This window comes from Eublepharis macularius, chromosome 1 (assembly GCF_028583425.1).
Source record: "Eublepharis macularius isolate TG4126 chromosome 1, MPM_Emac_v1.0, whole genome shotgun sequence".
NCBI classification, from domain to species: Eukaryota; Metazoa; Chordata; class Lepidosauria; order Squamata; family Eublepharidae; genus Eublepharis; species Eublepharis macularius.
This window is the reverse complement of record NC_072790.1, coordinates 77,137,646-77,165,122: the sequence shown is the minus strand read 5'-3', so window position 1 is coordinate 77,165,122 and position 27,477 is coordinate 77,137,646. Positions and strand designations below refer to the sequence as shown.

At 43.5% G+C, this 27,477-nt stretch overlaps 1 protein-coding gene across 1 annotated transcript in view; it reads right to left on the bottom strand.

Moving 5' to 3' along the window:
• Nucleotides 1-27,477, bottom strand: part of SH3BGRL2 (SH3 domain binding glutamate rich protein like 2) — a 52,281-nt gene that overhangs the window by 8,523 nt on the left and 16,281 nt on the right. Inside the window, exon 2 of the mRNA XM_054980268.1 lies at nt 24,220-24,405. Coding sequence (XP_054836243.1) covers nt 24,220-24,405 — 186 coding nt within the window. The remainder of the gene's footprint in view (nt 1-24,219; nt 24,406-27,477) is intronic.

Sequence of the window (27,477 nt, the reverse complement as noted above, 5' to 3'; positions counted from 1 at the left end):
AAGATGAGCAGCAGCATGCTAACAATATGCTGCTCCTTCGCTTTCTTATGGGAGGATGGGGGGACCTGCTTTGGGGGGCCATAACATGGCCCCCCAAAGTCCAATCTGTCTGAAACTTGGGTGGTTGTCAGAGAAGGGTTAGAGGAAGGTCCCCACCAATTTTGGGCTTATTCGGTGGGAAAATGCCTCCCCCAGACGTCCGGGAAGACGGAGGCATTTTCCCATAGAAAAAAGCCGAAAGAATGCCGAAATAATGCCGAAAGAATCCCGAAAGTCGAAAGCCGAAAGAGATTCTTGTTTCGGCTTTCGGCTTTAACGATAGAGAATCTTCTTTCGGCTTTCTACTTTCGGCTATAGCCGAAAATTTTTGGCTTGCACACCCCTAATCATCATCATCACTACCACCACCACCAATTAATTAATTAATTGCCTGGATATTAGCTAGAAGCAAAAGGCTTTGGCGTTTCACCAAAACACATTATGTACTATCCATAGATCAGGCCTACTCCCTAGAAACAGGTTCTGCAGGATTTTTTTCCAGTTGGCTTCCGTTACTATTACATTTACAAGACACACGAAAAAGGGAAGAGATTATCTAATTGCCTTATGATCTCTAAGTATTTCTGGTTAAAATATTCAACATGCAATAAAAACCTTGAGGGAACACAAACTATATAGCTGAGAACCAAACATTCTTAAAGCAGACTTCTAAAATGGAAACTGGCAATCATAAGGTAGTTTATTGCAGTCACTGTCAAAAGTAGGGAAAATATGAATTTGCTCAGTAGTAATCTAAATTCACACATTGCGCCAAACCACGATTTGCACTAAGAATCCCAATAATAGGTAATTTTTAAATGCCATGCCTACTGTTAGCCACCAGCAGCAATTTCTGCCAGTCCTAGTTTTAATACCTGACCAGAATCTCTAAACCAGGAGGGCTGACAAACATATGGTAAGCTACGGTCAGCACTGTGGATCATCATAAGTGATATACAGAGATGGTCTGCTCTGTAGTAAAGCTCAGTGGCTTGGTTCTTTCTTTTGCACTTCTACAGCTGTGGCAAAGGAAGGAAGCCAACAGGGGATTTGCCAGCATTAGAATTCAGGATCATACAAAATGGCAGCAGAACCAAGCTTCTCCATATGGTGTGCACACACAAGAAAATACATGTCTGTAGTGATCAATAACAAGATGCTTCTCTTGCTATGCTGTTAGCCATATGTTGGCATCACATATTTAAAACTAAAATTGTCAGTTATTTAATTCACCACTTCCAATCCTATCTCATGGTTTTCTTCACTTATTTAATAAATGACAGACATGTTGAGCAGGATTTCAGAAACACCTGATGAATCTGAGCCTTGCTGAAATGAAATGGAGGGCCATGTAAAACACCAGTAACATAAACAGTAGGCCTGTTTACTTGTAAGGTTACCAGGTGTCCATTGGTAGTGGGTAAACTCACAGCGGTTTGCTCTTCTGCCCACGGGACGGGGCAAACTGCCCGGTGATTGCCTGCCACTGGCAGGCATCCCACGCAAACGAGTGTGTGCACCTCCATGTCCTGCTGCAATGACATTACAAAATATAGTGTTTGGGGATGACGCAGTAAGTGCTCCCCCCCCCGCCCCCGGTTTACTTGGAACCATGTTTGATGTTGCTGATGAAATGCTTTCCTAAAAGGAAAAGCCATTCACTATTATGGAACATTTCAAAGGGGAAGGGAATTGCAGACTAGCTGCTCCTAAGCACATGAAATCCTGATGCCAGTGGGGCAAGTACTATAGATTCTGATACAGAAAGGAATTTATTCATATTCACACATTCTTCTCTCTTGCACTCTCTCTCTCTCTCTCACACACACACACTTTTACCCCAGTACAGCAATTCCATAAAGTAGGTAGGTTAGGCTTAGTGACTCCAGTTCTAAGGACACTTTCCTGGGAGTAAGCCCCATTGAACACTTCTGAGAAGACCTAGTTAGGATTGCTCCCAGAATGTGTAACTGGCACAAAGTCACCCAATGAGCTTCATACGGGGGTGAAAATTCTTCTTCCACCTCAACAGACCTATAATGGCAGCCAACAGTTCCTACTGAAGTGATTCCTCATGAAGATAAAACAGTTTAATTCAAAGGCCATCCAGAACAAAAAAAAATCATGTTTCTCCAAAAGGTCTATACAGATGGTGTCAACTGCACCTATTTTATGTAAGAAATAAGAAACACAATTCATCTCCTCAAATACAGAATGTCACTTTTCAGGAAAACATAGGCAATTTCTAGAGCTATCAGATCTTAAGTTATTGACTGTTTCAATTAACAACTTGAGCAAAATAATGGACTGGATCCAGCTATGTTCCCCCTTTCCCCTCCCTACTTCGCTGCTGCCTCCCAATGTACCTGGCTGTCAGTCATTGTGAGTCTCGTGACCCAAAGAATAAAGGTGCCGAGAGTCAAAAGTGACCGCTGGGGAAAGATCAAGAACAGGCAATGCTTATTGCTGATTGATTGCCTAATTTAGCCCAGTAGTTTCACATAACTGGTATGCATTTAAGAATTTAGTTTGAAGAGCTGGACAGATGGAAAACTGAACCTTGGTCAAGCTTGGAAAACGTATGGAAAAGGGCAGAATATTCGGGGGGGGGGGATGTGTTGAGCCTTGCTTCAACTGTCAATTGCTCTGGCTGAACGGGCAGTTCAGTTCTTTGGGATTATAAATGAAAGGTCTTTCTTTGCAATACATTCAAAAGTTTATATTTTAACAAGAGTGTTTAAAATGGACACTTAGATTCTGTTTGCAGCCTCTTTATTACTTTCATATTCTACTAACATCCTTATGCACTTAAGAGATTCTTTGTTCCTGGAAGCTCAAAGATTCCAAAGAGGGCCACTCACTGTTCACATGCAAACAACTTGGGTTAAAATGCCATCCTGCAAGGGCCCATTCAGCTAAATAAGCTTTTCAAATCTGAATCTCCTATTGATATGTTTAAGTCCACGCAAGAAGTACAATGTCAATAAAGCATGATTATAACAAGTAGTTGTTAGGGAGGAAGAAAGCATTTGAAAGAAATGTATGAACAGCTACTAACTCTTCCCAAACAGCTATATAAAGCTTGCCCAAGTTGACTTGTAACTTGTGAATGCAGGAACTTCTTGTTCCAATTCTGGTTTTCAGTATGAGCTATTTCATAGGGCCTTTTCCCACTTTAGGTTTTTCCCCATGTATTGGGGTCCTCTGCACAGCTTGCCTCAAACTTGAGCTACAATTCCTTTGATGAAGGCATTAGTTGAGTAATTGACCCTGGGAACTCTTGGTTTGAGAAGAGGGGTGAGTAAGGTATTGTTGAAAACACGCACTGGTTGGATGCCTCTTGACTGCAAAAGATTTTTCTTCTGTAGGATCTGAGAGGAGGAAGATGAACTTTTGAAGGTTAGCAAGAACCTACGCAAAACAGAAGAGCTAAACAGGGGTACAGTTGCTTTAATGTCAAATGGATTAAACTTAGGACCTAGCAGGCCTCAAACTTGAGGATGTCTATAACTGCATACAGACAGTGCAATGTAAATAGCAAATAATTTTGTTTCTGCCACTTTTATTGTGGAAATTGCTGCAAGTATGTCTGCATATTGTTGGTTCATGCAGACCCCATGAATTCCAAGCATTTCCAGTAACTGATGGGTAGCCAATTGAGTGACTGCAGAACTGTCACAACATGCATGCTCCACCTAACTCCTGATAATAATTAAGCTGCAATATTCTGCACCAACTGGAGTCTCCGAGTTGACTTTGAGGGAAGACCTATGTAGAGTGGATTACAGTAGACAAGTCTTAATGTTGCCATGATGTGGATCCAGGTGTCCAGACTGGTCATGTCAAGGTAGGGGCCATCTTTCAGGCTTGACTGAGATTGTAAAAGGCATTTTTTGCAGCTGCATTAACTTGCTTTTCTAGCAGTGGCACAGGATCCAGTATAACCCCTAGGCTCTTAACTGAGTCTGTAAGGGTCAACTGAACCCTAAAGGAAGTGAGGAGCACATCAGTTGACTGAGGCTACTAATAACCATGTCTGAACCATGTATCAGAAATGCATGAACAAAATATCCCAACAGTAGGGTATGAAGATCAAATCTGGCAATTAAGAATGGGATTTAAGTCAATGGGTTTTTAAGAGTTTAATTCTGTTTAGGATTGTACTATTAATCTTGTATAACTTTCCACATCCTTGTTTCCTCCCTTTCTATCTTTTTGAGGTTTTAAAATTGTTTTCTTTGCATATTAAATATTCCTATATTTTCTGTTTCTGTATTAAGCAAAACATAAGACAGAAACGGAATTTAAACTGGAAAGGATGATAAAGGTATTGCTAAATGTTATTTTTGTTATTTTATTAAAAGCATGAATTTACTATGCAGCCTTAGGGCAGAACTACACTTTATCTCCACATTCCACAAGTGTTGTCAGGTTGCCAAGATAACATGTGGATGATGGGAGTAAGGAACAGTTGCAAAGTATAAGATCCCACACCCACCACTTGTTCCCTGCAATGACACTCCAACACCACCACACCACTTCCTTCCAGTTCAGTTTACTTTCGATTGTACAACAGGACTATATGGTGAGAGGAAGGAACGATAAAAGCAAAGGGTTTTTTTTTGTGATGATACTCCTGAGTACTGAGTACTGGCACCTTTGGGCAGGGGGGTCTCCCAAGTCCTGATCCTCATGCACCAGCCCACCCCACTCAACCAGAGAAAGAGATTTAACACTCAGCAGTGGCCTAGAATCTTTTTTAATAAAAAAAACCCCACACTGTTTAAAAGTACTTGGGAAGGTATAGGCAGGAGAGAATCACTGGGTGGGGCAAAAGGGTACCTAACTGCCAGTTCTATCCCTTCAAATAATAACAACGGTGCTTATACACCACTCTTCTAGACAGATTAGTGCCCTACTCAGAGCACTATTATTATTATACCCACATTTTAACAAGGGCTGAGAGGAGTTGCTAACCAAATACCATTTGCTGAGCTCATGGCAGTAGTGGGATTCCAAGCAGGAGAGTGCTGATTTGCAATCCCCCAGGATTACAGAAAAAAGAACCTCATAAATATGTCATTCCACTATTACATAAAACATTATCTTGGCCTCTTCTCTGTAAAATGATCTGCTCTGTAAAATATATGCAACACCCCCTCTACATGTCTGTACATGACTTAGTACATAAAAAGAGTTTTTCTCCCTCTCCTATAATACTAGAACTCAGGGACACCCAATGAAGCTGATGGGCCATATATTCATGAGGGCCAAAAGCAAATACTTCTTTATTCAACAAGTAATTGAATTGTAGAGTTCACTGCCAGTAGATGTAGTGATGGCCATGAGTGTAGACTGTTTTAAAAGGGGTTTAGGCAGATTCAGGATGGAGAAGATAATCAATGGCCACTAGCCAGCTAGCTCCAGGGTGGGAAACACCTGAAGATTTTGGGGCTGGAGCCTGGAGAGGTTTGGGGAGGGACCTCATTAGGATATAATGCCATACAGTTCATCCTTCAAAACAGTCATTTTCTCCAGGAGAATGGATCTCTATGGCCTGAAGATCAGTTGTAATTCTGGGAGATCTCCAGCCACCACCTGGAGGCTGGCAACCATAAGCCAGGGTGAGTAAAAATGCCTGTTAAGAGGCAGCAAAATTCTGAATAGAAGGTAGCATTACGGGAAGGCGTTGGCCTCTTTGCCCTGTTTGTCGGCCCTCTATGACAACTGACGAGCTGCGGTGTGAAACAGGATGCTGGACTAGTTGGACCACTGGGCTTGCATATGTTCTCATATCCTTGCAATTTAAACTTTCATGCGGGAAGGAGACGACTGTAGCACAGAAATGTTTGAAAGAAGGCAATGAAGCCAGTAAATTTATTGCAACTTTTCACAATTTGTATCTCAAAATGATTTTTCCAGGGTAAATTTAAGTTTTCCACATTTGAGGTTAATAATAAGATTAAGTACAATATTCCTACCAAATGTTATTTGCCACCTGCAGTATTTATGGAAATATGCAAATTATATTATTAATTACATGAGAAACTTGCAAATTAGCTTGATAATGTGCCTTCTTCCCAGGAGCTCAGAAGTAATTTCTGTAGTGGTTTTTATATGATCTACTGCAGAAACGTAACCTGCAAGCATGGTGCATAATTATTTGCATGGAACAGTATATGAATGGAAAATCTGAACCACTGTGAGAAGCTTTGACTAAATGGACTGTATTTAAATTGCTTTTCTACTACAGACCAACACAGCTACCCACCTGAAACTACATTTAAATTAGTTTCAGGTCAACCTGACATTTGAATCCCAGGCCTCAACAGGTAACTAAGCCTAGATGCACAAGAGTTCAGTTTTCAATCATTGACTGCCATTTTGGAGATAAGCAAGGCCTTTTACTATAAGACAAGCTACACAAATGGTCAAACACACCCGCTTTTTAAAAAACGTTATAGTGGACAGTTTGGTGTTGTGGTCAAGAGTGGCAGGACTCTAATCTGGAGAACTAGGTTTGATTCCTCACTAGGGGTGTGCACCAGAAAAAAAATCGGGTTTCCCGCTTCGGTTTACCCGAAGTGGGAAAAAAGCTTTGCAGACATCCAAAATCCTAAGCGGCAAGCTGCTTCGAATTCAGGTATTTAAATCGCTTCGGTATGCTTCGTAAAGATTCAGAGCATACCGAAGTGAGGGGGGAAGCTTCCAGCCTCTCCACCCCCACCGCCAACACCCCCCACCCCACTTACCTGGCCCTGGAAAGGGGTATTTAAACCCCCGCCGACAGCTGCTTGGCTGGGATTTCCACACCAAACAGCGAATCCCAGGGTTTAAATGGCCCTTTCCATGCTGCTATGCAGCGGCACGGAAAGGGGCATTTAAACCCCAGCAGGCTTGGATCAGCTACTTGGTGAGGATTTCCCTGCTAAACAGCTGATCCTGGGGTTTAAATGCTACACAGCAGCACGGAAAGGGACTTTTAAACCTCAGCTTGCTTGGATCAGCTGCTTCGTGGGGATTTCCCTGCCAAAGAGCTGATCTTGGGGTTTAAAATGCTCCTTCCCATGCCACTGCACAGTGGCATGGAAAGGGGGCATTGTAAACCCCAGCCAGTTTCCATCAGCAGCTTGTCTGATGGAATAGGGAAAGGGTATTTAAATGTTCCTTTCCCTGACTCTGGAAAGCGGCAGAGTCTATACAAGCTATATATAAAAACAGCTTCAGGAATCTTTGATTTGGGGTTTCCTAAATGGCCCCGGTACGCTGGGGCCATTTCAGAAATCCTGAATCTTTGCTAATTGGTTCTGATTTGGGTATTTTTCCCAAATCGGAAACTCAAATCACACACTCCTATTCCTCACTCCTCCACTTGAAGCCAGCTGGGTGACCTTCAGTCAGTAACAGCACTTCTAGAGCTCTCTCAGCTCCATCCACCTCATAGGGTGATTGTTGTTGTGGGGATAATAACAACATACTTGAGGGAGTCAAGACAGCATTATCCCTTTAAAGCAATATTATGAGTATCATCGATGCCTCATGTGGCAATAGCATGATGCCAGTTTGAACCTGAAAGAATAATCCTACAATACCATTAGAAGTGAAATAAATTATGTCAGCACTTTTAAAAGGGGATGTGGCAGACACTGAAACATACATTTTGGGAGAAAAATCTTATGGAATTTGAGGAATAAAATTCTCAACATGGGCAAATCTGTGGATACTTAAATCCAGAGACTGGACCCATGAACTAGGGTTGCCAGGCCCCCTCAAGCTCCCAGCAGGGGATCAGGGCCTAGCTCTTACCTCTGTCCTGCTGGGGGGTGCGCACGCGCACAAAGCGCGATGACATCACTTCCAGGAAGTGATGTCACCACGCTGCGCACGTGCCCCCCCCCAGCGCGCCCATGCGTGCTGGAATGCAGGTAGGGAATCCGACACAAGCTTCACTGAAGTCCAGAGTTCAACTAAGCTGACTGGGGAACAAGCAGGGAGCGTAGTCCAGGGAGCCAAATCCAAAGTGTCAGAGGCAAAAGAGCAGATAGAGCAGAGCTGGGTCGCAGTAGAACCAGGCAGGTCTTTGCGCAGGTGCTTCTGCACTGAGGGAAAGGGTGTCCTGGCTTAAGAGCAATCACCTTCAGGGCAGTGCTGCATCCTGCTAAGACTCAAGGTCTCTATGCCGCTGTTTGAGTGCCTGAAGCCTCACACTCCGTCTCCTTTCCTGAACAACAAGACGCTGCCGCCCCCAAAGCTGCCTCTCAGGTTCAGGAGAGCTTGGTGGGGATGTTGCCCTGGTCTCAACTGCTGGTGCAGGTAAGGGAACAGCTTCTGTCTCTAATTCTGCCCTGGATTCCTCAGCCTGCTCTGGCAAGGGTTCCTGCTGTTCCACTCCCTGCTGGTCCTCCATGTAGCTGACTCTGGAGGAGCTTGGAATACTTTCTCCCCTGTCATCCTCCATGAGGTCTTCATCCTCTGAGGAATCAGAGCCCACAACACCACGCTCCACAGGGGCTTGCATTGGGGGCTGCTGTGGAGTGCAGGAATGCTCCTGCACTCCACAGCGGCCCAAAACATGCCCACGGATCGGGCCCGTTTTGAGGTGCTGCAGAGCACAGGAGTGCTCTTGCGCCTCAGAACGGGCTCGATCCGCGGGAGAGTGCAGCTCCACAGGGGAGCGCGCATGGAGGGTGTGTGCCCCCCCACTGGCCAGGTAAGTGGGGGCGGGGTATGGGGGGCAAGGGTGGTGTATCCCCCGCCCCCACCAGGGGTCTGGCACCCCTACCATGAATAGACAGATCTTAGTACAAATATGAAACATGGCCTAGGTCTACCGGGGGAAAAATCAAACTCTAAAAAATATACATTGGAGTCCTCCAATGCAAGCAGAACCCATAGCTTTATGAAACAAATGCTCTCAGTTGCCATTGCTAGGCAGCCCCAACAATATTGTCAGTTGAAGCCTTGGTTTCTGCCAGGCCTATTTTGGCCCTTTGAGAGAGAACTCAAGGGGCCAGGCACGGTATCAGTCACTGGAAGGCTCAGCTGTTTGTTACTACAACAGCCACGGCACAAAAGCCAATGAAATATAGTGGTTAGGTTTTCAGTATAGAACATGGGAGACACAGGTTTTGAATCCCCCTCTAATGTGGATGACCTTGGGCCTGTTACACACTCTCAATTGTTATGATGGTAAAATGGAGGCAAGAGGAATGTAAGTTGTTTTGGGTTCCTGTTGGGCAGAAAAATGGGATATAAATGAAGTAAATAAATAATGAATATTGCTGAAGATGGGGGAAGATAAAAGATAGGTTGGCTGGTGAGTGGGAAGGAGAGAAGGAAGCAGGGAAAAGGGAGAGGGCATGGTGGAGCTGCCAGAAGGAGGGGAAAAGGAGAGCATGGAGAAGGAATACAGGGGGAAATTGTGAGGCACTCCAAAGGGATCTGTCGAGGCTAGAAGAGTGGGCATCCATGTGGCAAATGAGGTTCAATGTAGCCAAGTGCAAAGTAATGCACATTGGAACCAAAAATCCAAAATATAAATACAAGTTGATGGGGTCTGAACTGGCGGAGACTGACCAAGAGAGAGATCTTGGAGTCATGATAGATAACTCACTAAAAACGTCAGCACAGTGTGCGACTGCCATAAAAAAAGCTAATGCTATGCTAGGGGTTATTAGGAAAGGGATTGAAAACAAATCAGCCGGTATCATAATGCCTCTGTATAAATCGATGGTGAGGCCTCGTTTGGAGTACTGTGTACAGTTCTGGTCGCCACACCTTAAAAAAGATATCATAGCACTGGAAAAAGTACAGAGAAGGGCAACTAAAATGATTAAAGGGTTGGAACACTTTCCCTATGAGGAAAGATTGAGGCGCTTGGGGCTCTTTAGCCTGGAGAAAAGACGACTGAGGGGAGACATGATAGAGGTTTACAAGATAATGCACGGGTTAGAGAAGGTAGAGAAAGATGTGTTTTTCTCCCTTTCTCACAATACAAGAACTCGTGGGCACTCTATGAAATTATTGAGCAGTCGGGTTAGAACAGATAGAAGAAAATACTACTTTACACAAAGGGTGATAAACACATGGAATTCGTTGCCACAGGAGGTGGTGGCAGCTACAAGCATTGCCAGCTTCAAGAGGGGACTGGACAAATATATGGAGCAGAGGTCCATCAGTGGCTATTAGCCACAGGAGATAGATGGTATTCTCTTTGTGGGGAGGTGGTGCTCTGTTGTCTTGGTGCTGGAAGGAAGGCAGTGGGAGGGCTTCTGGTGTCCTGGCCTCACTGACAGTCCTTTAGATGGCACTGGATTTCTAGCCACTGTGTGTGACAGAATGTTGGACTGGATGGGCCACTGGCCTGATCCAACATGGCTTTGCTTATGTTCTTATGTTCTTATGAAATTAGATGTCCCATCCTTGCATGTTCCCCCAATTGTTTTTATATATTAAAGTGAATGTATTTGGTTAATCATTGCAAGTATTCCTCAAGCAACTGAGTATTTAATAATACTCAGCCTCTTATAAGTGATCTAGTAAAACAATGAATTTTCCGAATATAAACAATTTACACATCCTGACCAATTTCCCATGAGGATCCTCAGGTGATCTCAGGAGCTCTTGCCTGTAAATAAAACTGGATTGCTCATATTATTGAAGTCTTGTTTGAATTGTTTTTGACATGCAGGATATGAAAGAAGAAAAAATGAGATGGGGGAGTTATGTTGTGTGTGCTTTTTCCAGCTCTCTGAATTTACAGCACAGTTCTGCCCTATTTTTGTGTTTTATCTATATTCCTATAAGAGTAAGCTGAGGACAGCTCATCCTAGGAAAAAAGCTCACTGAGCCAGCTGTACCCCTTATGAGCTTTTATGCTTACATATCATGTAGCTTAGTTTGGCTTTTTATCCTGAAACTCCAGAAAATGTATGCAACAGTGAAACTTAAAGAAGTCGGCTTGCTAAGTCCTCACTTGGCAGCTGACTGTTAAAGAACTGGCCCTGGTATAATGCCATAGCTTCTGGGATGTGCCAGAAGTGATATTATTGGCTTAAGATGTGGATGTGCCTGACAATTGGCAGGCAGAGTCATGAATCACCAGGAGATTGCCTGCCATTGGTGGGCACCTGGCAAACCTATTAAAGAAGACAGCGAGTCCTCATTCTTAAAATGTTGTGTTTTTATTTCACTGGCCATAGTCATGTGACGGTGCAACCGGGCAACTGTTGGTGGTGGAGGTGGAGAGTGCTATCAAGTCATAGCTGACTTACTGGCAAGAAACTAACAGAGATGGTTTGCCATTGCCTGCCTCTATGTCCCTTGTCTTCGTTGGATGTCTCCCATCCAATTACTAACCGCCGACCCTAATCTAATCTGATGAGATCAGGCTTGCCTAAAACTTTAAGATACGCAAAACAATACCCCCACCCCTGCTTTAGGTTTCAGGTCACATTCATACTTTCAGTATTAATGAAGTTAACTTCTGCAAGCATTATCGTTCCTCCTATGCTATCCACTCCCAGTATCTTAAGTGTTGTGGGAAGCGAGATGCATCTATTCCTTCCTTTTAGACTGCGGATCCCATGGGTCTGCATTTTTACATGTATTTTTAGGCAAGAGCCTAAAACAAATTATGGAGAGTTTTAAAGAAAGGTTTCTCTGCCGAATCCTACAAGAAGTTTCCCCAAATTTTGATGGAACCTCGGACACAAACTTGCAATGCAGTTCTCCTACACAGTATTTATCCACAATCATGGTATGAGACGTCTATAATAGTGATGCCAAAAAAAGGAAAGGATTCCACATTGCCTACAACCTACAGACCTATATCACTTCTCAGGGCTTTTTTTCTGAGAAAAGAGGCGGTGGAACTCAGTGATACCATATACTCAGTGGTACCATCATACTCCCGGGACCTTGATGATGTCACTTCCAGAAAGTGATGTCATTACACAGGGCATGGCCATCCCTGGGAGCACTCCCGCAATTCAAATCTACTCACCTCCCTGCCCCAGGCCGTTTCAGCTATTTTGGGCCTGTCTTGGCCCAAAACAGCCAGGAGTGCGGGGGCAGTTTTGAGAACTGCTAGGACTACACATGGGCACAATCCAAAAAAAAAAATACTGATCAAGCTGTTCGTGGATCCACGCTGGTGACGAGTCCAGATCACCGATTCACTCAGATCAAGTCCCATTTCCGATCTGGGATCTGGGATCGGAGGGGCGCCCCCCCACACACACACTTAGAGCAGATGTTTTCTCACACACACACACATGCACGCACTTAGAGCAGAGGGGGGGGGAGTTTTAACCCGGCGTTTTCTCACACACGCACGCACGCACGCACACACGCACGCACGCACGCACGCACTTAGAGCAGAGGGGGGGGAGTTTTTAACCCGTCCCTGCCTCCAAATAGAGAGAGAGAGACCCCGTCAACAAGTTTCAGCCAGCTTTTTAAAAAAAGCAGGTATAGAATCCTCCATCCCACCCAATTTTAAAAGCAAGCAGCCAGTCTTCCAAAAGCATATTTTAAACGGGAAGAAAGTAAAACCAGGATCCACACGGATCCTCGCAGATCCTATGGTTTTTTAAATAGGAAAAACACAAATGAAACATCAAATCACATACCAACTTCTTGCAAAAAGCAGGCACTGGGCTGAGAAGCCAGGAGGAGAGAGATATCTCTTTTCAGTTAACTCTTTCAGCACTGAACAAACTCAGGAGAGGAGCGCAAAACAGCTTGATAGCTGCTCTCAAAGCAAGGGTTTTTTGAAAGAGTTAACACTGAGAAGAGCTTTTCCTCGCTAGGGAAAATATTATCAAGTTTCAAACACAGCTCAGGCATTCCCCTGCCTCTGTTGCCAGGGGAACAGATTGTTGGCGCCTGAATGTCTAGCTTCCCGGTCCTATCACAATCGCCCCGGAGTCCCGACTGCTGGATCGTTTGCTGTGGAAGACAACGATCCACCAGGTCACGATTGGGAGATTGCCATTATCGTGGGGGTTTTTTTATCGTAATTCAGATCGTGCCCATCTCTAGCTGGGACACCATTCCAGAGCATTAAGGCAGAAAAAAAGCACTGTCACGTCTTATTCAAGATGCTAAAATCTTTACGGCAATTTTAGCGAATCACCTCAATTCCTTTATAATCCAGTATATCAAACAGGATTTATGCCACACCATAGCAGAACAGATAACATAAGAAAAACTGTAAACATCATTAATTACTGCAACTCTAAACACCTGGAATCAGTTATCTTATCATTGGACGCAGAGAAAGCCTTTGATAGGCTAGAAATGAGATACCTAACTCACCTCTTAGAGGCAATGGTCTTTGGCAATAACTTTATCCGCACAATACAACTATTATATGCGACTTCCACAGCCCACATTAGGATCAATGGGGAGGAAAACAAGAGTTTAACCCTACCAGAGGAACTAGACGGAGATGTCCCTTCTCCCCCCTGCTTTTTTCCATCTTGCTTGAACCTCTGGCAGAGCTCATCAGACACAAACAAGACATCCATGGTATAACCATAGCAGAACGTGACTATAAAGTTAATTTTTTTGCAGGTGATGTAAATTTGGTTATGGATCCAGATTGAATCCACATATTACTCGCTTGGGGACATAAGAGATGTAATTTGGATGAAACCGAAAGATAGGCCTATCCAAGTCTTGCAAAATTAATTTCTCCATACTACCTTGCAAGTGTGAGAATCAGAAAAAAAAAATCATTTAGCTCCTGACATTTCTCCTCTTCTTGTCTTGGCCAGTCCTAGTTTTTACCTACCAAAGACATCAATTCATTCCCCTTACAGAGAGATCTCCAACTCACTCACCTCTATCACATAACAAAAAGAGGTATCCTTCTAGACAAGAAACAATTGGAAAAAGATACTCCTATCAGGTTACCTGGGTTTCAATATCTCCAAATTAAACACTTCCTAGATAACCCTAAGATGAGAGCTAACCTTCAACGCAGCCTTACCAACTTTGAGTATCTCCTGAAACTGCCCGAACTTCCTAGAAAAGGCCTTATTTCTGCTATATATAACTCTCTTTTCTCTAAAGACACAACTTCACAACTGTCTTACCAGCATAAATGGCATAGGCCTTTCCTTTACTTTGACAGATTCTAAATGGGATCTAATCTGGCAAGGCAAAACCCTACAATCTAAAGCCATTAACATTAGATTATTGTTTTATAAACTCATGTCACGGTGGTATTTAACCCCTCTTCAACTCCACCACATCAAGTCAATTTCTTCACCACTGTGCTGGAGACAATGCGGTCAGATTGGTAGTTATTTCCATTGTTGGTGGCATTGCCCAAAAGTACATTCATTCTGGAAACTGATTGTTTCCCATATCAAATTAATAACTGGTTATACTGTTCCCTTACAGCCTAAACTAATTCTTCTTGGACTATGGGAAGATCCTTCCATACATAATATTTTAAAAAATGTTAATTTATGTTATGCTCTCTGCAGTCAAAGCTTTAATTGCCACGTCTTGGAAAAATGACAAGCTACCTTCTATATCAACATGGCACATGAAATTATGGGACTTTTTCACTATGGACAAGGTTTTGGACAATCTCCAACCCATGGACAATCCGTCATTTCAGTCCTCATTCCTGGAACAGTGGATGCCATTCCTAGACTACTTTAAAAACTTAAATCTACCAAAGCCTTATATGATGTCCAAAAACTGTTCTTTTGTGTACTTTTAGAGTGATTCCATATGTTCAAATCCCTTGATTCTTATGTTGTAGACACTGTTGTCGCATGTTTGCACTGTGACATGTTTACATCAAATGTTTTGTTGTTATGATTATTTGAAAAACATTCTATAAATAAGTATTTTTAAAAAGAAAGAAATCTGTTCCAGTAAATTCTCTCAACTGTCTAAAAGGCATGTCATATGCACCAACTGTCCCTATTTATATACTCCCTGTCTTTTATCCATATCAGACGCTGTCTCTGTCTTGTTTCTTGAAGATAGCTTTCAAAAACTTCTTTCCAACATATTTACTACCTTCAAGCATAAATTTTCATAATTACCTTTAAATTCTGACCCAATCAATTCATTTTATCTCAATAAAAAAAATTAATTGTTGATTTGTGTTTTAAATGTTTCGTACAATATCCAAATGAAACAATATTTCATTTCACAGATTAAAAATCTGAATCTGCAAAGGAGACACATTATGGAAAGTATGTTTTCATTTCATCAGGATTAATACTAGGTGCTGCCACACAGTTCTTCCAAAATTTGTGAAAAAGCTAAGTAGCAACTCCTTTACTTTTCTTACTAGCTTTCTTTCTAGAGCACATTGCCTGTGTGTCGCAGCCATATCTGAAAGCTCACCGGTTACTTCTTACTATGTGCTGCTAGGGAATAGTGATGGAGAAATGTACCATACAATTATTGTGACTGCAGTATATGAAATGCCTACCATCCATCCATGTATGCCTGTCATACAACACTCAGAGCATTCCTCTAAAGCTACACAACATGGTTCCACTGGGAGACTATTGCTACGAAAGCTTTAGCAAGAATTCACATGCTCAAGCTGTCTCTGTCCACCTTGAATGTTCTGAGTAAACAAACTTGTTGTGCACCTACCAGTTTTGCTTTACCTCTCCATTGTACCTGAATGATTTGTATAGAACAGACAAATGCAATTAACCGTCAACAGTTTTTTCTAATAATAACTACAATAATTAAGCAGCAATTGTTTTTAATGACTAGTAGGCTCAGGAGGCTGTCATTTTGAGCGAAGGAAAATCATATTATAATGTATAACCCTTTCCCCTGTCAACCGTTTTCTTGCTCAAAATCAACAGCTACTATAACCTCAGCAGGTTATTAAATATATATTTCACCCTGGCAATAGCATCTGTAGCCCTACAATAAGAAAAAGAACTTGGGGAGGGTGATTTAAGTGGGAAGGAATGGTGGCAAGGAAAGAGTTTTGTCCTTGCCCCCACCCCCAATAAACATTATAATTGCTAAGGCTCCCAACCTACAATTAAAGACTTAATGACATGGAAGAAAACTTTGCTTCCCAATGTATTCACTGTAAGTTATGCTGCTGTGAATAATGCCCCAACAAGCGTAAACACCCTTGCATCCTATTAACTGAGTTAACTGTGTGTTTCAACTCAAATGACAGCATTTTAATGTAAACCTGAAGTGTCATACTGCTAACTGCTTTCATGACTAGCATAAAGAAGAGGGTTCATGGGGCTTGGAATTGGGTGGGGAGGGAGATTTCAGGGTTCTCACCTTTCCTGGATACATTAGGCCCTACTGGCATTATCCAGGGTCTCAGATCTGCTGCATCTTCATGTTATGAATAAATGCGGCTAGCTAGCCCTTCCTTCTTTAACAAATAAATAAGTGGGTGGGGGTATGAAGGATACAGAAGCACTGGAGATCAACAAGTCCTGGCACGCAGAGATGCTGTCACCATCTTATGCCATGATGTAAGGGCCTTTAGGCAGTGTCAGTGCAACTGGGTCCCAATCCAGATTCATTTTGGACTGGATTCTAGTCCAAACAACTGTGGGGGGGGGGTAGTCTCCCAAACTCCCAGGCAGAACTCCATTCTGCCAGTTTGTGGGCCCTGGGCAAAAAGCATCCATGGACCTCCAAACCCTTATGGTCATTTGCCTAGTGAGTTGGCTGGCAAGTTGCTTGCCCACCTGGCTGCCTGGCCAGTCAGCAGGTAAGTCACTCAGCCAGTGAGTTACTTGCTCACCTGGCTGGTGAATCATTCACTTACTACCAGCCAGTTAGTTGGCTGAAGAGTTACTTGCTTGGCAGTTCACCTCTTCTTCAGAAGGTGGCCACTGCCAAGTCCTGCTCCATTCCTTGTGAATATGAAAGGAACTGGAAGTAGTGGGGCTGCTGTGCTCCACAGAAAGTAGAGCATTGCTGTGGAAATTCCTGTGCCATTGTAGGAGTGCAAGTGCCACAATCTCCCGTTTTTTTTTCATGGGAGAGGAGGAAAGAGGGTGCAAAATACTCATGCTTCACTGCCTTGTTAAAAGTACTGCGGTCCGGGCCAGCCTCTGGGGGGGAACCAATGGACCCCCTGACAGCCATGGACCCTGGCACCTGCCCCATTTAACCAACCTCTGGCACTGGGCCTGCTCTCAAGGAAAGATCACTACTTGTGAATTCTCAGATGTCTCCATATCGTACCACACAAAAATCAGGTGGATGCATTGCAATACAATGTCTATGTAAAAAGAAGATTCCAATATTCCATGTTTTTGGTGAGGAGCCATCAGGAGAAACTAAGTATTCTGCCTTAGTCATAGATATGTATCTAGGTTTATACTTCTGCAAACATTCTTTGATGGGCAATGTTAACAACACAACTGATGTCTTTTGTCGTGAATTGTGATGGCTGGTTACATGCTTAATGAAGAGATTTGTTCTCTGCATCACATCTTTGTGGTTTTCATTTTCACAGAACTGCAGACCTGCTGTCTTTGAAATGTCATGTGAGAAGACTTCCTGATAAGATACAAAAGTCAGTTCGTTGGCTTCTTTTAGCTACTCTAAAATTATTCACAATGTCAAACAGGTCTTCTAAACATCAACATAAATATTTTCATTACAATGCAGTTAAATGTGAAAATTCATGTAAAACTATCACGTTATATTTTCCCTTCATATTCAAAAGCAGAGTAAGACATAAGATGCTTCACTAATAGGTTAAAAAGACTAAAATCTAATGAGGCCTGGGTTTAATCCAAAGAACCATGAGCAACTAGTTGTTAGCACTATTGCATGGATGTTTCTGTCAGGGCTTGCCGTCGCTGCCGCTGGGCGTGGCACTGGGCGGTCTGCTCCTGACGTCACAGGGGGGCCAGGGAGTCTGCAGGACCCTGCTCTGTGGAAGGAGGGGCGGTATACCTCACCCAGACTCCCTCTCAGTCCACTCGCTGGCCTGCTCAACCTGGCCTGCTTACCCTCTGCGCCCTCCTTCATCTTCTCCTTCCAGGACTCTCCTCCAAGCCTCCACCCTTGCATCTTACTGCTCTCACTCCACATCATCACTCCTCACTCACCCCCACCACCACAGGGCTCTTCCCAGCCAGCTTTTATAGGGCTTCCTCCTACTGCCCCACCCCTCTTCCAGCCTGGCCTTTGGCTGCACCAAGCAGTTGCAGCTGGGGTAGCTGATCTGGCCCCACTGACCAGCACCAGCTGTGCCTTGTTCTCTGGCTGCCCAGCCTCCCTGCCTTGGCTGATTGCTGAAGGCATGTCCAGCTGCAGTCCCCTGGCTAGCAGCCCGGCCTCCCTGGCTGAGCTGATGGCTGAAGGTGGGTCCAGCTGTGGCTCCTTGGCTGGTTGCCCAGGGCTTCCTGCAGAGTGCCTCCAATAGCCCCACCTGGAGTGGCTTGGCTTTTGGCAACTCCTGGGCCAGGCTACTATTTTCTAACTGGGGCGTGGCTTTGGGTTGTTGGGGCTGCTGCTGCTTCTCCTCCTCAGGTAAGGTCTTTGGGTGGGTGACTGCTGAGCTTCCAATCCCTCTGCCCTTGCCCCCTTCCGCCTTGCCTAGCCTTCTTTCCCTCCCTAGGGGAGTGGGACTCGCTGGCCTCTCTCTGTCTCCCCCTGCCTCCTGAGGCCCTGGGCTTTTGCCCCTTGCCCCTGGCACCGGCAGGTTCTGGCTCCATTTGCCTGTGGGAGGGGTTGACCTGCTGTCCCCCAGCTGCCCCCTCTGCCTGCCGGTCAGACCGGTTGACCTGCTGTCAGCTGGCTGACTAGTTGACCTGCTGTCAGCTGGCTGACCAGTTGACCTGCTGTCTGCTGGCTGCCCCCTCTGTTTGCCCATCAGCCCGGCTGACCTGCTGTTCCCTCCTACCAAGTCTGGGGGCTGGGACCCAGACCCCGGACAGTTTCTACATATTTCACGAGAATTCATGTAGTGCTATAATAATAGGTTATGCAGCAGTCCCTATTTCCATCTGCACACAACTTTATGTAAGCTATTGTGTATTCTTTGTGAGAGTAAAAGTATCTCTGGTGTTGGTTTCACTTTTTGGCACTATTCTTGAGCAGGGCTCCCCAATTTGGAACTCATGGACGTCACGGTACCTGCTGACACCTTGCCTGGTGCTCGCCAAATGTTTTCGTAAAGAGGATGGGGCCAGGTGGGACTCTTGGCTAGCATGACTTCTGATTGGCTAGCATGACTTCTGATTGGCTATGTAGATTAAAATAATGCTGATTTGGCAGCAGTTACCAGCACAATGTTGATTTTATTCTCTCTCACACTCCTCTTTCTCAGTGTATTTTTAATTACCCCTCTTCCCCTGTACTTTGACTTCCTCTGGGAATGTGTGTGACTCCACCTCCTGCAGTAGCCATTTTGTGGTTGCACCCACCACCGTGTATCAGAATTCCAAAGGTGCCAACAAGCTCGGCCTGTAAAAACCATTTCCAGATGCCATCCATCTCAATGCAAATCCTATAAACCAATAGTATGAGCTAATATTCATTTTAGTTTATGTGAGCAGAAGAGTTGTATGTCAAAATCCCATCTTCAGGGTCAAACAGCTAAACTGTTAGGAAACGTTCAAAAACATCAGCACCACTTCTCATTGACACCTGTCGACACAGGAAAAAAGGATTCAGAAGTAGCTATCATACAGCATGCCAACCTCAAACAACTCCTCACTTACAACAATGCACGTCCCAACATGAACACAAACTCTGGTACCAGGGCCTGCAATAAACTAAGATGCCAACTCTGCCCACATATCCACTCCAACAACACACTGGACCTAGTAGCACCAGCTATACCATCTCAAGTGCATTCACTTGTTCCTCTTCCAACTTCATAGATGCCATCAAGTGTCAGCAATGCCCCTCAACTCTCTATATTGGACAAACAGGTCAATTGTTCTTTGCAAAAGAATAAATGGACACAAATCTGATATCAAAAAATCATAACATTCAAAAACTTATAAGGAAATACTTTAATTTGCTAGGCCACTCCATCACTGACCTAAGAGTAGCTGTTCTCAACCAGAGAAACTTCAAAGGAAAATTACAATTTGAGATTGCTGAAATTGAGTTTATTTGAAATTTTGGAACAATGGATCCCCCAGGGTTGAATTGGAACATAGGATTATTCTCCCATTAAAGATGTCGATTTTACACACTTCGCATCCATGTTCTATCTAGCTAATTACAACAGGTATTATAGCCAGTTTCTTGACAATCTAATTTGCAATACCCCACCCACGCTCTGCCTGGACTTTAAAGGCTCCTACCATTTTTCACTCCATGTGTCTGACGAAGAGAGCTTTGACTCTTGAAAACTCACGCCCTAGAAATCTAGTTGGTCTTTAAGATTCCACTGGACCCGAATATTGCTCTTCTACTACAGACCAACACGGCTACCCATCTGAACCTATATTGCAAACAAGTGTTTTAACAAGAAAGTAGAGCTTGGCTGTCTTTCAAAGACGGAAAAGAAAAAAAAGAATACTTTGCAAATCAGATTTAGATCATCCCTGATCCATCTTGTCACAAGACTAGGGCTGCCATTTTCAGCTGTTTTCAAAGCTCAGCTACTCATTAAGGATAATCACACAGACAGTAAGCCAACTGTAAAGGGATTAAAACAGATAGAAGGGATTCAGATAAGCTGAAAGAAGCGTCATATCAGAATACTTCTAAGGCAGCTGTGGCATTAAATAAAGATATTAGGGCATTTCTGGCTGTTTGTTCATTTATTTATTTAAATTATTTCTACCCTGCCTTATTCCTTTAGATTTGAGGCAGCTAACAATGTAGGAGATCACAACAAAACAAAAACGATGCACAGATTAAAGATGCAAACACACCAAAGCAGTCAAATCAGTTTACCTTCCACCAAATTCCCTCTGAAATAGAACTGCCTCGCATACACCTTCTTGAACGCAGCCAGTGAAGACCCTCCAAACCCAATTTGCTGGGCTTTTCCCAAGGTTTGCAGTTGCTCTCGCCACAGAATGGCCTGTGATCTGTTACCAAACTGACAATAATTAGAAATGCCACCCAAGAGAAAGGCTGTCTGAGGAACATAACTTGTGCATGGGAATATACTGGGAGATACTGGGCATTTTCACATTGCTTACCGATCGCGCAGAACTCTCAGAACAACGTGCCTTCCTGGCGCAATTTCCTGTCATGACTCTGGTTATCGCGGGAAATCACGCCAGGAAGGCGCATCGTTCCAGGAGTTTTGCACGATCGGGTAAGCAGTGTGAAAACAGCCAGGGTTCAGAGGGTCCTAGGCTATGAAAGACTTTGAACTGAACCCATAAGTAAATTAATAACCAGAGCTATTGACATAGAACTGGAGTGCGTGTGTTCCAAGCAACTGACCCCAGACATGAGTTTCATTGCTACTTTTTGTACTAACTGAAACTTCCACAGTGTCCTCTAAAGCAGCCCTACATAGACGGCATGTTACAATATGATACAATACTACCATCTTAAAGTTATGGTAGTGTGAATCAGCATGCCTAAGTCAAAGTAAAGAGCCACATTACAAGGAGGATACAATTGAAAGGAAGTGCTCCTAATGACAGTGCTAAGCTAGTTATCCATCTACAAGTTTGGGTCCAAGATTATTTCAAGGATTGTAATTCTTCTGTGGGTGATGAAGCATCCCGACTAGACACCCACACACCAATGGTCAATTACACTCATGACTGGGAAATATCTGTTGTACATTACCAGTGAAAACAGCATCAGTCCCACAAGATAACGTGTAATTACTTCCTGTTTTGGCTTCCCATTTGATGTCTAGATGATTTTTTCTTTATAATAAGAATCAATCAACAAGTGACAATTAAAGAAAATAAGATTTCCATTAACAAACCACAGAAACCAAAATTCACTTGTTTTAGAATCTGCAGTCATGAACTTTACTGTTTCTCCACCTAACCCACCTTGCTGCATTGCTGCAAAGCTGGAGGTAAGAATTATAACTATCAGTTGAATGTTCACCTGAACGAAAATTAGGTCCTAATGTTAATTTCTAAAAACACTTAATATCAAAAAGGTGGCAGAACAGCTTTTAAACTAATCTCAGGGGGAAAGCCAACAGGAACTGGTAAGCCTTCAGTTCAGGACAAGTCAGTCCTAGAGGATGACAGTGTAAACACTCAGGCAAATATTGGTAGGAGCAGGGGTCATTTTGTAGAAAAAGAGCTGCAGGAACTCATTAGCATAACTCATTAGCACAACTCATTTACATATGCCACACCCCTTGCCATCACTGGAAGTGTGTCATTAGCATAACTGATTTGCATATGCCCCACCCCCTGACATCACCTATCCTGGCTGTTTTGGACCCAATCCTGCCCATTCAGGGCTGAAATTGGGCCCAAAATGGCAAAAAGGGGCTGAAAATGGCCGAAAAGGAGCCCCAAATGGTCAGGATTGGGCCGCTGCTGAGTGGGAGAGTGATCCACCACCCATCAGAGGCCCAATCCTGGCCATTTTAGGACCAATCCTGGCTGTTTTGGGCCCAATCCTAGCCATTTGGGGTCTGAATTGGGCGAAACAGGCCCAAAATGGCCAAAAATCAGGTGGGCGGGGCCACCTGACATGTAACCTTTTTGGATAACTACTGGAACTGTGTTCCTGTGCATTCCCCCTCAAAATGAGCCCTGGGTAGGAGCACAATAGAAGTTGGGAGTGTGAGCAGGATAACAAAGGAGAACTATGTGCACAGACTCAGGGAGCAGAGGGTTCTTGGAGAAGAAAATATATTACAGGTATCCATATGCCAATCCTGGAAGCCTCCAACCCAAAATGGGGAAGCTGGAGTGCTTGGTGCTAAATGCCTATTTAGAAATAATGAGCATCTCAGAAACATGGTGGAATGGAGGAAATCAATTGGATACAGTCACCCTGGGTATAAGCTCTACAGGCAAGACAGAAGGCACAGTGTCAAATAACTTCCCAACAGAAGTAACATGGGTGGAGATACTGGGCTCTAAGGTTACTTAAAAGTGGGAATATACTATCACCCACCTGATCAAACCCTTGAGGCTGATCATGAGATGAAGAAAGAAGTAAGAGAAGTGACTAAAGCAGATCACATTGTGATACTGGGTGAATTCAGCTACACTCACACTGACTAGGTAATTATGCTTAAGTCATGCTATAGAAATGAGATTTCTAGACATCATAAATAATCATGCATTTGAACAGTTGGTCAGTGAACAGAGGGGCAGTGATTCTGAGCAGAGATCGAGACTTTGTGTGAGATGTAGATAATGTTGAACTAAATGGGAGCAGTGACCAGAATGCTATAAAATTAGGCGTTCATGGCAATGAGAAATCCCTGAAGTCTAATACAGTAACATTTGATTTTAAAAGAAGCACCTTTACAAAAATGAAGGGACTAGTTAGAAGGAAGCTGAAAGGGAAACACAAGACAGTCATCCCTAGAGAATGCTTCAAAACTACAACACAAATGTTCTATTCTTGAGCAAGGTGATTGAACAGGTGGTGGCTGGACAAATTCAAGTTTTCCTGTATGAGGTGAATTTACAGTCTTTTAGCCCTGATTATGGGATTGAAACAGGCCTGGCTTCCATGGAAGATATCCTGCACTGTGAGATAGACTAAGGCAGCATGACTCTGTCAATTCTCATGAACCTCTTGGTGGTTTCTGATAACAATAATTGTTATCCTTCTGGACGGACTTTTTGGGCTGGGCTGGGAAGGCACTGTTTCATGATGATGCCAGTCCTACCTGGAATGTAGGTTTTAAAAAGTGGAACTGGGGGACTGCTGCTCAGCACCTTGGCCCCTAGGATCCTTCAAGGTTCCATCTCGTCCCCTATGCTCTAACATCTACATGAAACCCCTGATTCAGATCATCTAGAGATACAAAAACAGTTGTTACCAATATGTGGATGACACTCATCTCTATCCTGCACTTCTGGTTCTTCCCAGGGTGGCTGTAGAAACATTGAGCCAATACCCGGATGCAATTTGGGAGTGGACGTGGGCGAATAAACTGAAGGTTAATCTCAACAAGATGTAGGTGTTATTGATGAGCGAAAGGTTTGACCCAAGGTTTAAGGCCCTCTGTGGCCTAGTCTAATTTAGGCAGAAAAGCAGGAACATAAAGTGACTTACTCCACAGTACTGATCATCTCTAAAAATCTGAGGGGGCAATGGGTTGCCTTGTGCCGGCTGCTTGTCTTGAGGAATATGCTTATACATCCAGCGTCTTTGCTCTTCCAACATGGTGATATCCACCTCTTCAAACTCAATCTTGTTGGCTTCTAGAAATCGTACAATGTCTTGCTGTCTCTTCTTGATCTAGGAAAATGAAAAACAACGTGAGTACAAACGCAGCTGTTGCTAAGGCAATACGAAAAGAAAGGTATGTCAACTAAGCTAAATTGACCCTATATCATTCATTTATTCTCTGAGAGGACAATGTTTTTAATACATATGTCATGCATTTAATTTTCTCATCATAAATCCAAGACAGTATGTTGGAATGCAAAATTTTCTTATCTAGGAATGTTTCCAGCTGTAGTGGCATTGCATAATGGTGACAGTCTAAATACAAACCCCTCATTCTCAAATTTCCATGTAGCCCAAATTTCCACTAGCCCAAAAATCCCTGCAGTTTTCAGACCTGTCAGAAACCTTAGGCAGCCCATCCATGCATGTCCCCCTGAGGTCCTTGGAGAAAGAATTATTTTACTGTTTAATTTAAAAATGTATATGCTGTTGCTTCAGACCTCAAAAAAGCTCAAGAAACAAGATAAACTCATAAAAACTTAAAAGCATTAAAATTAAGAAACCAATAAAAACTCAGCCAATAAAAGGCCCAAGCATAAAATAATTAGAAACCTTTATTTCATAATTACAAATATGAAAAATAAAACAGAGAATTCTAAGAGAGCATTGCCTTAGCAAATACGCTATGGACTGGCTTGAGACCTGTGATATAAGAGAGACGAAGCTGCATGTAGAAAAAACTGGAAATATAGAATGCCCAACTGAAGATTAAGATACTTTCTGTAGGGTGCCCCATTAATCTACCAATGTATTTATTTACAAAATTTACATCCCCTTTCTGCCGATATCTGGGCCACCAAGGTGGCTAAAAGATTAAAAGTATACATAGTATAACACATCTTTATAACTAACTATTAAAACCAACCAAAAACACAATTTAAAAATTAAAAACAAGTAAAAATACATATAAAAATGCAACAATAATTAAAACACTGGGGAGATTCATTTTCGTTTTCCCGGCCATGTCGGACGCTCCTCTCCGCAGGTCCGGGAGGAAGCGTCCGAGCAGCTTGACCAGGTGGTTGACCTGTGAGGGTTAACCCCCAAGACTCCCAGTCAGGGGGGTCAGGGTCCGGAGCACTGCGGGAAGAGCCCCCTGAAGTCGATGCAGGGGGTAAATTGCCCGTTTGCTCCTATGGAGGCCGGCAGACTTGCGCAGCACATCGTGTGCTGCCAGGCCATGGAGAACGGCAACAAGCAGATTTAAGGTGAAAACCTGTAAGTAAGCGAATCTCTTCTGTTATTTCAAGCATATGCGAAGGATTGGTGGGAGTTGAAGCTAAGAAGGTCTGGATATTTTCCCCTTCACTGAGTTTCGGAACTTAGTTGGCGGACTCCCCCCCCCCCCTAAGATAGCGACGAAAAAGCAGAGCCCTGCTGTGAGCAAATCGGTTTTGGCGACATTACAGGGGAAGGGAGAAACTCTTGAAGAGGTGGTTAAACGATGGTTGTTGGGGGTTTTCCGGGCTGTATTGCCGTGGTCTTGGCATTGTAGTTCCTGACGTTTCGCCAGCAGCTGTGGCTGGCATCTTCAGAGGTGTAGCACCAAAAGACAGAGATCTCTCAGTGTCGCAGTGTGGAAAAGATGCCAGCCACAGCTGCTGGCGAAACGTCAGGAACTACAATGCCAAGACCACGGCAATACAGCCCAGAAAACCCCCAACAACCATCGTTCTCCGGCCGTGAAAGCCTTCGACAATACAGGTGGTTAAACGGTCGGTCGTTGAAGCTATGAAGCCCTTTGTGGATAAGCTAAATGACATCGGACAAAGGGTTGGCTCAGTTGAGAATGAAGTGAAAACCATTAAAGATGCAGCGTTTGGGGCAGAGCAACTTGCTCGGGAAAATGCTGTACTCATGAAAGCAACAAACAAAGAAGCAAAGCTTTTGGAGAATCAATTGATAGGACTACAAGTGGATTGTGCTCAGACGGTATTGTGTCTTCAGAATGTGAAGGAGGAGGAAAGTGAAAAATTAAAGGATTTGGTATCGGAACTTTTGGCGTCATTCGCAAAGGCAACTAAAGAAGAGTTAAAAGGCGATAATTTGGAAGTCCGTCGGACATCTTCAAAATATGCAACGAAGCATCAGCTGCCTCACAAGATTATTATTGACTTTTCATCTAAGACGACTCGGGACACCATCTTATATAATTTGTACAATGTGGACTTGGACTTTCTGGGCAACAAGGTTAAGATATTGAAGGACGTTCCATTTTTAGCTCGAAAAAGAAGATTCAAATATAAAAGGTTTGCAGCTCTTCTGAGGAAACGTGAAATAAAATATAAATGGTTACTTCCAGAAGGTATCTGGTTCAGATATAAAGACCAAGCCTACAAGATAATATCGGAAGCACAACTGAGGGACTTTGTGTTTAATTATCAAGAATTCCAGCAAGAAGAAGATTCAGAATCTGATGGGGGGAGTGGGGAGGAGGGAGTGAGCGCAGCTATTGTAGCTGTTCAGAGAGAATTGAGACCGAGACGCGGGGGGGGGGGGAGACCTGACTCTGACTTACTGTAGTTTGTATTTTACAAGATCTACCAATCTAATAGCATATTAGAAAGTTTAACTTTAATGATGGTAGTATGAAGGGAATGCAATACTTGTAGATGTAGTGTGTGTGTTTTTTATATGTTGCCTTTCCCCTCTCCCCCTGTTCCCTTTTCCCCCCTTTTGTGTAGTTTTTTGTAGTTCTTTGTAGTTTTTTTTTGATGTTAGTAATTAAAAAAAATATTAAAAAAAATAATTAAAACACTGGGCAGGAAGGAGCAGTTGCTGAGGGATCACCAAACAAAACACAGGCCATTCTCACATGCACCTGTAAGATCACGCAAAACTCATGGAATGAGGCATCTTCCTAGCACGATTTCCCAGCACAATTCCCTTTAATGGCGTGATGACATCAGAAATCGTGCCAATAAACGGGATTGTGCTGGAAAATCACACTAGGAAGACGCTTCGTTCCGTGAGTTTCGCATGATCTTCTGAAGGCTTTGACTGTGTGGAAATGGCCAAAATTTCTTCACTCACTGGCAGGGTTCCCGTTAAGGTGCGCTCTGTGCAATTGCGCATGAATTT